This window comes from Hyperoodon ampullatus (assembly GCF_949752795.1).
Source record: "Hyperoodon ampullatus genome assembly, chromosome: 7".
Taxonomy (NCBI): Eukaryota; Metazoa; Chordata; class Mammalia; order Artiodactyla; family Ziphiidae; genus Hyperoodon; species Hyperoodon ampullatus.
In genome coordinates this window covers 112,883,262-112,895,836 of record NC_136920.1, presented here as the reverse complement: position 1 = coordinate 112,895,836, position 12,575 = coordinate 112,883,262, and the positions used below count along the sequence as shown (strand labels likewise).

General features: G+C 36.5%; 1 protein-coding gene across 3 annotated transcripts in view; it reads left to right on the top strand.

Annotated features, from left to right (window-relative positions):
• Positions 1-12,575, top strand: part of CNTN5 (contactin 5) — a gene marked incomplete at both ends in the record, with an annotated part of 772,249 nt that overhangs the window by 662,738 nt on the left and 96,936 nt on the right. For all 3 annotated transcript variants that reach the window (XM_079707897.1, XM_079707896.1, XM_079707895.1), the window contains one exon: positions 1,728-1,886. In XM_079707897.1, coding sequence (XP_079564023.1) covers positions 1,728-1,886 — 159 coding nt within the window. The remainder of the gene's footprint in view (positions 1-1,727; positions 1,887-12,575) is intronic.

Genomic DNA, 12,575 nt, shown 5'->3' with positions numbered 1-12,575 from the left:
CTTTCTGTGGATAATTTTTCCTTCTTTAGTGGAAAGAAGAGAACCTTCCCAATGAGCTCTCCCAACTTCCCTTCTTAACATTTCAAAAGCTTTCTCTCTTATTCATTGTTTCTTCCTTAATTTCTCTCAGAGGAAAAAAAATACCACTTCTCATGGTTATCCTCTACACATTTGCTCACAATCCTAGTCTTTTGTCACCTTCCTGATGGAACAGTCCTTGTCTTCTAAGTCTTGAGTCTCTGCTAGCCACTGCTGTTTCTTCTTACTCTTGATAAAACACTCATTTCTCATTTCCTAAAATTGTCATTCACTTGGTGATGTTTAAAAAACACTTTGTCCATCTCATTGTCCCTTCCTTATTTTGTATTCAGAGGACTTTACTGTCTCCATCTCTTTAGCATTCCACCATTTCTTAGCTCCTTACAGTCTAGGTCAGCCCTTACTGCTCAGACTTCATAATCCCCAAATCCAGAGAGCAACTTGCTACATAAGGACTAATTTGGAAAATAAAATATTTAAAGGTGGATTATATTTTTCATTGAAAATAAAAGCATCCTTGCAGCTTGAATTGTCCATATTAGGGAAAACAAAAATGTTAATAGGAAACTGACATTGTTTTTAGCCACTAAAATATGAACACTCTACATATTTTTGAATGTTATTAGAAATCCCTGTTTTAGAAGTAGTAATACAGAGGTATATTTCTCCTCATATCAGATCTTGGGTGTTTTTTGAAGCTGGAGTCTACATGCACATCGCTTGATAATCACTATTCTATACCAATATTTTTATGATCAAAAGGGAAATAATCTTCCCTAATTCACCATCCTCTCACCCTCACCAGAAAGTCATCATCATTATCTTCATCTAATCATTTTTCCATGTCTCACTTCTAGTATATACTCTTTCTTGATCTGAAATCTCATTTCAGAGCCTTTCATTGTTCCCTGTTTGATTTTTTTTTAATTTTATTTATTTATTTTTGGCTGTGTTGGGTCTTCATTTCTGTGTGGGGGCTTTCTCTAGTTGTGGCGAGCGGGTGTCACTCTTCATCGCAGTGTGTGGGTCTCTCACTGTCGCGGCCTCTCTTGCTGCGGAGCACAAGCTCCAGACGCGCAGACTCAGTAGTTGTGGCTCACAGGCCTAGTTGCTCTGCAGCATGTGGGATCTTCCCAGACCAGAGCTCGAAACCGTGTCCCCTGCATTGGCAGGCAGATTCTCAACCACTGCACCACCAGGGAAGACCTCCCTGTTTGAATTTAAGCTACTTGATAGATACATCACACTATTTGTACACTGTACTCTTCCTGAACATGAAAATTAGGCCCATACACCTGTAGGTTTGTGGTAATGATGGGATTGTTTATGTTCCTGATAGCATTGTCTATCACTCTGTTGTCACTTCTGTAAGTTGTGATTGATTTCAAGAGTCATAGTTGCTCCTGACATTCAAATCCGTGCATTTGTTTTTAATTATATTTTCCTCCTCTATAAAATGCAATGCTAACTGGTAGCTGCCTGCAAGCACAAAGTATTAGAAAAAAAAATCTAAACTACAATTAAGTTATCCCCAGAAATCATGGAAACCAACTTGCATCTCATTTCTTTTTTACTGTTCAACATTCATTACTAAATATGTATTTCATTAAGATACTAGTTTGGTTGTGTCCTTACTGGAAATTTCTCATGGCTTGACCGTAACTTTATCCATTCCCTTTTGCTTATAGGTCCCCCAGGCCCACCAGGGATAGTGATCGTTGAGGAAATCACTGAGAGCACAGCCACACTTTCTTGGAGTCCAGCCACTGACAACCACAGCCCAATCTCCTCATACAACTTGCAGGCTCGCAGCCCCTTCTCCCTGGGCTGGCAAACAGTAAAAACAGGTAAGAGGCTCTAAGGCAATGTCAGACACCACCAGAGCAGCTTCCTATGTCATGAGATATATTTCCTAACAATCTTAGTAGGATTATTCTGGATTCTGGAAATGTTATTATTTATGACAATATTAATCATTGTTGCCTTCTTTTTATAAAGTCACTTTGCTTTCTTCTTTTCTCATTTCCCAAGGAAGGACCACATCATTTATCTTTGTTTATTGAAATAACTTTAGACTCACATAAAAGTTGCAAAAATAATACAAATATTCCCAGTAGGTCCATCCCTCACCTTGCCCCAATGAAAATATTCTACATAACAATGGCACAATGATCAAATCAGGAAACTGACATTGATACAATGCTATAAAACACAGGTCATATTCAAATTTCACCCTTTTTTACATCTATGAAATTTTATTATATCTATTCAAATCGCTACCAAGACAGCTACAGAACTGCTCCATTACTCCAGTTCCTTGTGCTACCCCTTTAGAGTCACACATCTGTTTTATTATAAAAAGAAAATCTTACATAAAATCACATTATTTAAAACAATACAGCATTTTAATGTTTACTTCTAAGATGTTTGCCTTCCAGTTGCATTATTTTAAAAATAATTTTCTTCCCTGAAGGTTTTCTCATCACATTATAACTAAACTTCCCTTCCCTCTCCAAATGTGGCTGTCTGCAGGGATATGTGAAATTACACTCAGTTGATAGTCATCACCAATTTAGCATATTGGTGAAAACGTGTACAGCATCTATAAAATGTAATCTTCAGAAGTAGTTGTCCATACTGAGCAGGGATTTGTGATTTTATTTTCTATCTAAATATAAAATTGATTTACCTGCATAGAAGTGAAATATAAAGTCAGTAAAATATCTGAGTGCAGTAACCATAAAACTAAATTAATCTGAATGTTATAGGAGTAAAGTGGTCCATCTCATTGCTTAAATAAATTAATTTTGAGCAGAAAGTTATTTTGGGTTAAAATTTTGAAATTTAGGGCAAAGAAAGTATATTCATCCAAATGCGAAATACAATTCAGGTTTTTCTTTTTGTTTTCCTTAATTTTATTTATATATTTATTTTACTTTGGCTGGGTTCGGTCTTTGTTGCTGCACAGGCTTTCTCTAGTTGTGGCGAGCGGGGGCTCTTCTTTGTTCGGGTGCATGGGCTTCTCATTACGGTGGCTTCTCTTTTTGCAGAACATGGATTCTAGGCACACGGGCTCAGTAGTTGTGGTACACGGGGTTAGTTGCTCCACAGCATGTGGGACCTTCCTGGACCAGGGCTTGAACCTGTGTCCCCTGCACTGGCAGATGGATTCTTTTTTTCTTTCTTTTTTTAAACATCTTTATTGGAGTATAATTGCTTTACAATGGTGTCTTAGTTTCTGCTTTATAACAAAGTGAATCAGCTATACACATACATATATCCCCATATTTCCCCCCTCTTGCATCTCCTTCCCACGCCTCCTACCCCACCCATCTAGGTGGTCACAAAGCACCGAGATGATCTCCCTGTGCTAGGCGACAGCTTCCCACTAGCTATTCATTTTACATTTGGTAGTGTATACATGTCCATACCACTATCTCACTTCGTCCCAGCTTACCCTTCCCACTCCCTGTGTCCTCAAGTCCATTCTCCATGTCTGCATCCTTATTCCTGCCCTGCCCCTAGGCTCTTCAGAAACATTACTTTTTTTTTTCATTGCATATATATGTGTAAGCATATAGTATTTGTTTTTCTTTTTCTGAATTACTTCACTCTGTATGACAGTCTCTAAGTCCATCCACCTAACTACAAATAACTAAATTTTGTTTCTTCTTATGGCTGAGTAATATTTCATTTTATATATGTGCCACATCTTCTTTATCCATTCATCTGTTGATGGACAATTAGGTTGCTTCTATGTCTTGGCTGTTGTAAATGGAGCTGCAATGAAAATTGTGGTACATGACTCTAGTTGAATTATGGCTTTCTCAGGGTATATGCACAGTAGTGGGATTGCTGGGTCATACGGTAGCTCTATTTTTAGTTTTTTTAAGGAATCTCCATACTGTTCTCCACAGTGGCTGTATCAATTTACATCCCCACCAACAGTGCAAGAGGGTTCCCTTTTCTCCACACCTCTCCACCATTTATTGTTTGTAGATTTTTTGAGGATGGCCATTCTGACTGGTGTGAGGTGATACCTTATTATAGTTTTGATTTGCATTTCTCTAATGAATAGTGATATTGAGCATCCTTTCATCTGTTTCTTGGCCATCTGTATATCTTCTTTGGAGAAATGTCTATTTAGGTCTTCTGCCCATTTTTGGATTGGGTTTTTTGATTTTTGATATTGAGCTGCTTGTGAATTTTAAAGATTAATCCTCTGTCAGTGGCTTCATTTGCAAATATTTTCTCCCATTCTGAGGGCTGTCTTTTTGGCTTGTTAATGGTTTCCTTTGCTGTGGAAAAGCTTTGAAGTTTCATTAGGTCCCATTTGTTTATTTTTGTTTTTATTTCCATTTCTCTAGGTGGTGGGTCAAAAAGGATCTTGCTGTGATTTATGTCATAGAGTGTTCTGCCTATGTTTTCCTCTAAGAGTTTGATAGTGTCTGACCTTATATTTAGGTCTTTAATCCATTTTGAGCTTATTTTTGTGTATGGTTTTAAGGAGTGTTCTAATTTCTTTCTTTTACATGTAGCTGTCCTGGTTTCCCAGCACCACTTAATGAAGAGGCTGTCTTTTCTCCATTATATACTCTTGCCTTCTTTATCGAAGATAAGGTGACCATATGTGTGTGGGTTTATCTCTAGGCTTTCTATCCTGTTCCATTTATCTATATTTCTGTTTTTATGCCAGTACCATACTGTCTTGATTTCTGTAGCTTTGTAGTATAGTCTAAAGTCAGAGAATCTGATTCCTCCAGCTCCATTTTTCTTTCTCAAGATTGTTTTGGCTATATGGGGTCTTTTGTGTTTCCATACAAATTGTGATATTTTTGTTCTAGTTCTGTGAAAAACGCCATTGGTAGTTGTACAGGGATGGCATTGAATCTGTATATTGCTTTGGGTAGTAAAGTCATTTTCACAATGTTGATTCTTCCAATCCAAGAGCATGTTATGTCTCTCCATCTTTTTGTATCATCTTTAATTTCTTTCATCAGTGTCTTATAGTTTTTTGCATACAGGTCTTTTTTCTCCTTAGGTAGGTTTATTCCTAGGTATTTTATTCTTGTCATTGCAATGGTAAATGGGAGTGTTTCCTTAAATTCACTTTCAGATTTCTCATCATTAGTGTAAAGGAATGTGAGAGATTTCTGTGCATTAATTTTCTATCCTGCTGCTTTACCAAATTCATTGCTTAGCTCTAGTAGTTTTCTGGTAGCATCTTTAGGATTCTCTATGTATAGTATCATGTCATCTGCAAAGAGTGACAACTTTACTTCTTTTATCTGATTTGGATTCCTTAACTTTCTTTTTCTTCTCTGATTGTTGTGGCTAAAACTTCCAAAACTATGTTGAATAAGAGTAGTGAGAGTGGACAACCTTGTCTTGTTCTTGATCTTAGAAGTAATGGTTTCTATTTTTCACCATTGCGAATGATGTTGGCTGTGGGTTTCTCATACATGGCCTTTATTATGTTGAGTAAAGTTCCCTCTATGCCTACTTTCTGGAGGGTTTATATCATAAATCGGTGTTGAATTTTGTCCAAAGTTTTTTCTGCATCTATTGAGATGATCATATGTTTTTTTCCTTCAATTTGTTGATATGGTTTATCACATTGATCAATTTGCGTATATTGAAGAATCCTTGCATTCCTGAGATAAACCCCACTTCATCATGGCCTATGATCCTTTTAATGTGCTCTTGGATTCTGTTTCCAAAATTTTTTTGAGGATTTTTTCATCTATGTTCATCAGTGATATTGTCCTGTAGTTTTCTTTCTTTGTGACATCTTTGTCAGGTTTTGGTATCAGGGTGATGGTGACCCTGTAGAAAGAGTTTGAGAGTGTTCCTCCCTCTGCTATATTTTGGAAGAATTTGAGAAGTATAGGTGTTAGCTATTCTCTAATAGAATTTGATAGAATTTGCCTGTGAAGCCATCTGGTCCTGGGCTTTTGTTTTTTGGAAGGTTTTTTAATCACAGTCTCAATTTCAGTGCTTGTGATTGGTCTGTTTATATTTTCTATTTCTTCCTGGTTCAGTCTTGGAAGGTTGTGCTTTTCTAAGAATTTGTCCATTTATTCCAGATTGCCTATTTTCTTGGCATATAGTTGCTTGTAATTATCTCTTATGATCCTTTGTATTTCTGCAGTGTCAGTTGTTACTTCTCCTTTTTCGTGTCTAATTCTTTTGATTTGAATCTTCTCCCTTTTTTTCTTAATGAGTTGGTCTAATGGTTTATCATTTTTTTAATCTTCTCAAGGAACCAGCTTTTACTTTTATTGATGTTTACTATTGTTTTCTTCATTTCTTTCTAATTTATTTCTGATCTGATCTTCATGATTTCTTTCCTTCTGCTAACTTTGTGGGTTTTTTGTTCTTCTTCCTCTAGTTGCTTTAGGTGTAAAATTCGGTTGTTTATTTGAGTTTTTTCTTGAGTTAGGATAGTATTGCTATAAACTTCCCTCTTAGAACTGCTTTTGCTGTATCCCATAGGTTTTGGGTCATTGTGTTTTCTTTGTCTTTTTTTTCTAGGTATATGTTTTTTATTTTCTCTTTGTTTTCTTCAGTGATTTCTTGGTTATTTAGTAGTGTATTGTTTACCCTCCAAGTGTTTGTATTTTTTACAGATTGTTTCCTTTATTTGATATCTAGTCTCAAAGTGATGTGGTTGGAAACATCAAATGATTTGATTTCAATATTCTTAAATTTACCAAAGGCTTGATTTGTGACCCAAGATTTGATCTATCCTGGAGAATATTCCATGAGTGCTTGAGATGAAAGTATAATCTGCTCTTTTTGTATGCAATATCCTATGAATATCAATTAAGTCCATCTTGTTTAATGTATCATTTAAAGCTTGTGTTTCCTTATTTATTTTCATTTTGGATGATCTGTCCATTGATGAAAGTGGGGTATTAATGTCCCCTAGTATTATTGTGTTACTATCGATTTCCCATTTTATGGCTGTTAGCATTTGCCATATGTATTGAGGTGCTCCTGTGTTGGGTGCATAAATATTTACAATTCTCATACCTTCTTCTTGGATTGATCCCTTGATCATTATGTAGTGTCCTTCTTTGTCCCTTGTAATAGTCTTTATTTTAAACTATATTTTGTCTGATATGAGAATTGCTACTCCAGCTTTCATTTGATTTCCATTTGCATGGAATGTCTTTTGCCATCCCCTCAATTTCAGTCTGTATGTGTCCCTAGGTCTGAAGTGGGTCTCTTGTAGACAGCATATATATGGATCTTGTGTTTGTAATAATTCAGGCACTCTATATCTTTTAGTTGGATCATTTAATCCATTTACCTTTAAGGTAGTTATTGATATGTAGTTCCTATTACCATTTTCTTAATTGATTTGGGTTTGTTATTGTAGGTCTTTTCTTTCTCTTGTGTTTCCTGCCTAGAGAAGTTCCTTTAGCATTTGTTGTAAAGCTGGTTTGGTGGTGCTGAATCCTCTTAGCTTTTGCTTGTCTGTAAAGGTTTTAATTTCTCTGTGAAATCTGAATGAGATCCTTGCTACTTGAGTAATCTTGGTTGTAGGTTTTTTCCTTTCATCACTGTCAATATGTCCTGCCACTCTGTTCTGCCTTGCAGAGTTTCTGCTGAAAGATCAGCTGTTAACCTTATGGGGCTTTCTTTTTATGTTATTTGTTGTTTATTCTCTTGCTGCTTTTAATATCTTTTGTTTGTATTTAATTTTTGATAGTTTGATTAGTATGCGTCTTGGCGTGTTTCTCCTTGGATTTATCCTGTATGGGACTCTCTGCACTTCCTGAACTTGATTGACTGTTTCCTTTCCCATATTAGGGAAGTTTTCAACTATAATCTCTTCAAATATTTTCTCAGTCCCTTTCTTTATCTATTCTTCTTCTGGGACCCCTATACTTTGAATGTTGGTGTGTTTAATATGGTCCCAAAGGTCTCTGAGACTGTCATCAATTCTTTTCATTCTTTTTTCTTTATTCTGTTCTGTGGTAGTTATTTTCACTATTTTATCTTCCAGGTCACTTATCAGTTCTTCTGTCTCATTTATTCTGCTATTGATTCCTTCTAGAGATTATTTAGTTTCATCTACTGTGTTTTTCATCCTTGCCTCTTTTCTCTTTAGTTTTTCTAGATCCTTTTTAAATATTTCTTGTGTTTCATCCATTCTGTTTCCAAGATTTTGGAACATCTTTAATATCATTACACTGAATTCTTTTTCAGGTAGGTTGCTTATTTCTGATACATTTGTTTGGTCTGGTGGGTTTTTACCTTGCTCCTTCTTCTGCTGTGTATTTCTCTTTCTTCTCACTTTGCTTAACTTACTGTGTTTGGGGTCTTCTTTTTGCAGGCTCCAGGTTCGCAGTCTCCATTGTTTTTGGGTTCTTCCCCTAGTGGCTAATGGTGGTTCATTGGGTTGGGTAGGCTTCCTGGTGTATGACACTAGTGCCTGTGTTCTGGTAGATAGGGCTGGATCTAGTTTTTCTGGTGGGCAGAACTGTGTTCAGTGGTATGTTTTGGGGTGTCTGTGACCTTATTATGATTTTAGGCAGTGTCTCTGCTACTGGGTGTTGTTGTGTTCCTGTCTTCCTTATTTTCTGACGTAGGGCGTCCAGCACTGTAGCTTGCTGGTCGTTGAGTGGAGTTGGGTCTTAGCATTGAGATGGAGATATGTGGAAGAGCTTTTGCCTTTTGATATTACATGGATCCCTGAGGTCTCTGGTGGAGCAATGTCCTGAACTCGGCCTTCCCACCTCAGAGGCACAGGCCTGACATCCAGCCAGAGCACCAAGACCCTGTCAGCCACATGGCTCAGAAGAAAAGTGAGAATAAAAAAGAAAAATAAATACTAAAATAAAACAAAGTTATTAAAATTAAAAAATATATCATTAAAAGTAAAAAAATTAAAAAGTCATAAAAAAAGAAAGTAAGAAAGAAAGAATATAGCAACCAAACCAATAAACAAATCCAGCAATGAAAACAAGTGATAAAAACTATACCAAAAAAATACAAAAAGAATAAATAAACAGACAGAAAGAACCCTAGGACAAATGGTAAAAACAATGCTATACAGATAAACTCACACAAAGAAGCGTACACATACACACTCACAGAAAGAGAAAATGGGAAAAACATGTATATCTATATTATTAAAAAAAGGAAGAGAGCAACCTAATCAATAAAAAATCTACCAATGATAATAAAATCTAAATATGAAATGAAGTTAAACATAAAACCAGAAACAAATTGGATTAAGAAAGCAAACCCCAAGTCTAAGTTGCTGCCAAAGTCCACCGCCTCAATTTTGGGATGATTCATTGTCTATTCAGGTATTCCAGAGATTCAGGGTATATCAAGTTGATTGTGGAGATTTAATCTGCTGCTCTTGAGGTTGTTGGGAGAAATTTCCCTTTCTCTTCTTTGTTCGCACAGCTCTTGGGGTTCAGCTTTGGATTTGGGCCCACTTCTGCATGTAGGTCACCTGAGGTCATCTCTTCTTCACTCAGAAAGGATGGGGTTAAATTAGCAGTTAATTAGGGGGCTCTAGCTCACTCAGGCCAGGGGGAGGGTGTGGTACAGAATGGAGGGTGAGCCTGTGGCAGCAGAGGCTGGCATGACATTGCAACAGCCTGAGGCACGCCATGTGTTCTCCTGGGGAATTTGTCCCTAGATCATGGGACCCTGGCAGTGGAAGGCTGCACAGGCTTCTGAGAGGAGAGGTTCGATAGTGACCTGTTCTTGCACACAGGCTTCTTGGTGGCTGTAGCAGAAACTTTAGCATTTCATGCCCATTTCTGGTGTCCTCACTGATAGCAGTGCCTCGTGCCCTCCTCTGGAGCTCATTTAGGTGGTGTTCCATATGCCCTCTCCTTGTTCACTCTTTTGGGAAGTCTGAGGTCTTCTGGCAGGTGTATTCTTAACCACTGTGCCACCAGGGAAGTCCCACAATTCAGGTTTTTCTTGATATTAAGTTCCTATATTAATTCATAGAATTTAGTATGATTATCTTTATAGTGTACAATACATGTGTATATATTTATCTTGTAATATATGTAATTGTGGGTATTAGACACATTCCTGGTTCGATTTTAACCCTGTGATAATATGCAGAGTCAAGAAATTGGGAGAATGTCTATGTTCAGTAGATAATTCTGGAAAGGACACAAATTCAGAGCACATGAACATGTTTATACAAGAATCCTTATAACCTCCATTTATAAGATGCTTCCACATCATCCTTAGTGTGTCAGCCCAAACCTTTTGCTATGCTGCCAGGAAATGGATTCACCTTCAGATCTCATGTTGTGCACTCAGGAAACTCATTCTCCTTCTTGTAGCTATGCTCCCTGCCCACTCTTGCCACATTGCCTACAATACTTACTTCTTGGGAAGTTTCACTTGTAAGTACATTACAATACATATATATGTTTCCTTGCTCATCCATGCCCATGTTCTTGTGTTTCTTACCTTAACACATGGTATGGCAATACAGGACATATAATCTTCCATAGTTTCCTAGTTACTCTTATTTCTTGATTTCTTACATACCTTGATTCACCTGTTTCTACTTTTTGTTGTTTGATAGATTAATAGATAATGATAGATAGATATATAGATATGTGTGTATATATATATATATATATATATCTTGTACATATATATGTATATATACATATATAAAGTAAAATATTTTGGCATAAGCTAGGGAAAAACAAAAGTGAGGTGTTTGTGTGTGTGTGTGTGTGTGTGTGTTGTATGTATAGAGGGCTTAATTGTTTGGATTAAATGTTATTTTAGGTGTTTATTTATTTAGAAGTCCATGATATAAGGTTGCATTCTTATTTTTCTAATATAATTTGAATGCTGTAAATATTTTTTTTTTTTTTTTTTTTTTTTTTTTTTTTTTTTTTTTTTTTGCTGTACGTGGGCCCCTCACTGTTGTGGCCTCTCCCATTGCGGAGCACAGGCTCCGGACGCGCAGGCTCAACGGCCATGGCTCACGGGCCCAACCGCTCCGCGGCATGTGGGATCCTCCCAGACCGGGGCACGAACCCGTGTCCCCTGCATCGGCAGGCGGACTCTCAACCACTGCGCCACCAGGGAAGCCCTGCTGTAAATATTTTTGAGTAGATAGTTCTTTTTAAATTCAGTTCAACAAGTACTTATAAAAAATCTATGGTTGCACTGTATTTATAAGTAAATATATGTTTTTCAGAAATATATTTCTATAAATGATCAATTTTATTTGCCCTTGAGTGTAATAGTTCTCTAGCAAGGAGTCTCCTTACCTAAGGTAATCACACCTTTCTCTAAAACTCAGCATCTCTTGAAGGTCCTGGTAGAGGCATTGCCATTCTCCAGGCAAGCCAAAGAACAGTCCTCACTTTTTGTATGCTCTAAAGGAGATGTTTCGAATGTTTCCTGGGTTTTGCCCCTAGCTCAAACTGACCATAACTTTTTTCATGCCTGTGATAGGGAAAGAAGTCCTTCTGGATGCAAATCATCTCCACTAGGCAGCAGGTGTTTTGTTTTCATAGTTACTATCTCACCTAAATCAATTTCAGTAGAGATATGCTCTAATGCAGAAACATATGATAGAAAAAAAATTAGTTCTGCAGTTTGAACTCTCTGATGAAGTTAATGCAACACATAAGCTAGCATTTAAAAAGCTCTTAAAATTCCATTATATGCCAACATGAATACAAAAAATAATGAGTTCCTCATTTTTGACAAATGAAGTAATGAATTGCACATGGGCCTTCTAGCTGAGGACATCTGGAGTTAACTTATCAATGCCGCCCACCCAAAAATAAGACTTAAAACAGGTGACTGTGAATGGGGCTGTTTATTCATTTTGAAGGTATGAAAACAATCATAAGAAATAGATTATTTCACTTGCAAACCCCTTTTTTTATTCAAACTAATTGTTTTTGATTTGAACACCTGACTTTCCTCTTTGTATTCTTGAGCAGCATTAGCTGACCTAGTTTTTTTGACTATGTCTGATTAAGAATACCAAATCACCTATAATCAAATAATTGATTGACCTTTATTTACTTAATTCAAATATGTTTCTTAACTATTCTTCAATCAGTAGATATGTCTCTTCTTGATGGATAGTTTCCACTGACTATTGGTGGTTAAATTTATCAACTAAACAGGTTTATAATTTTAATAGAATTTAATTTAATTTATTTTAATTTAATTTATGGATACAATTTTTTAACAGGAAAAGCATTTTAACAAGTTTTTCTCCTGGAATCAACATGCAGTTCTCCACTAAAGTTGCTGTGTGTTCTCTCTGAAGCAGAATGTTTTCTTTGAAACCAACTTGTCTCCAGAGTTCCAGAAAGACTAATTTTACAGAAAGATACATGAAAGTCTTTAAAAATGCATCCTTTGATATACATTCTCCATTATCTTTAATCCCCACAATATTGCATTTGAAATCAAAATCGTAATTTTATTCTTTTTTTTTTTTTTTTTTTTTTTTGTGGTATGTGGGCCTCTCACTGTTGTGGCCTCTCCCATTGCAGAGCACA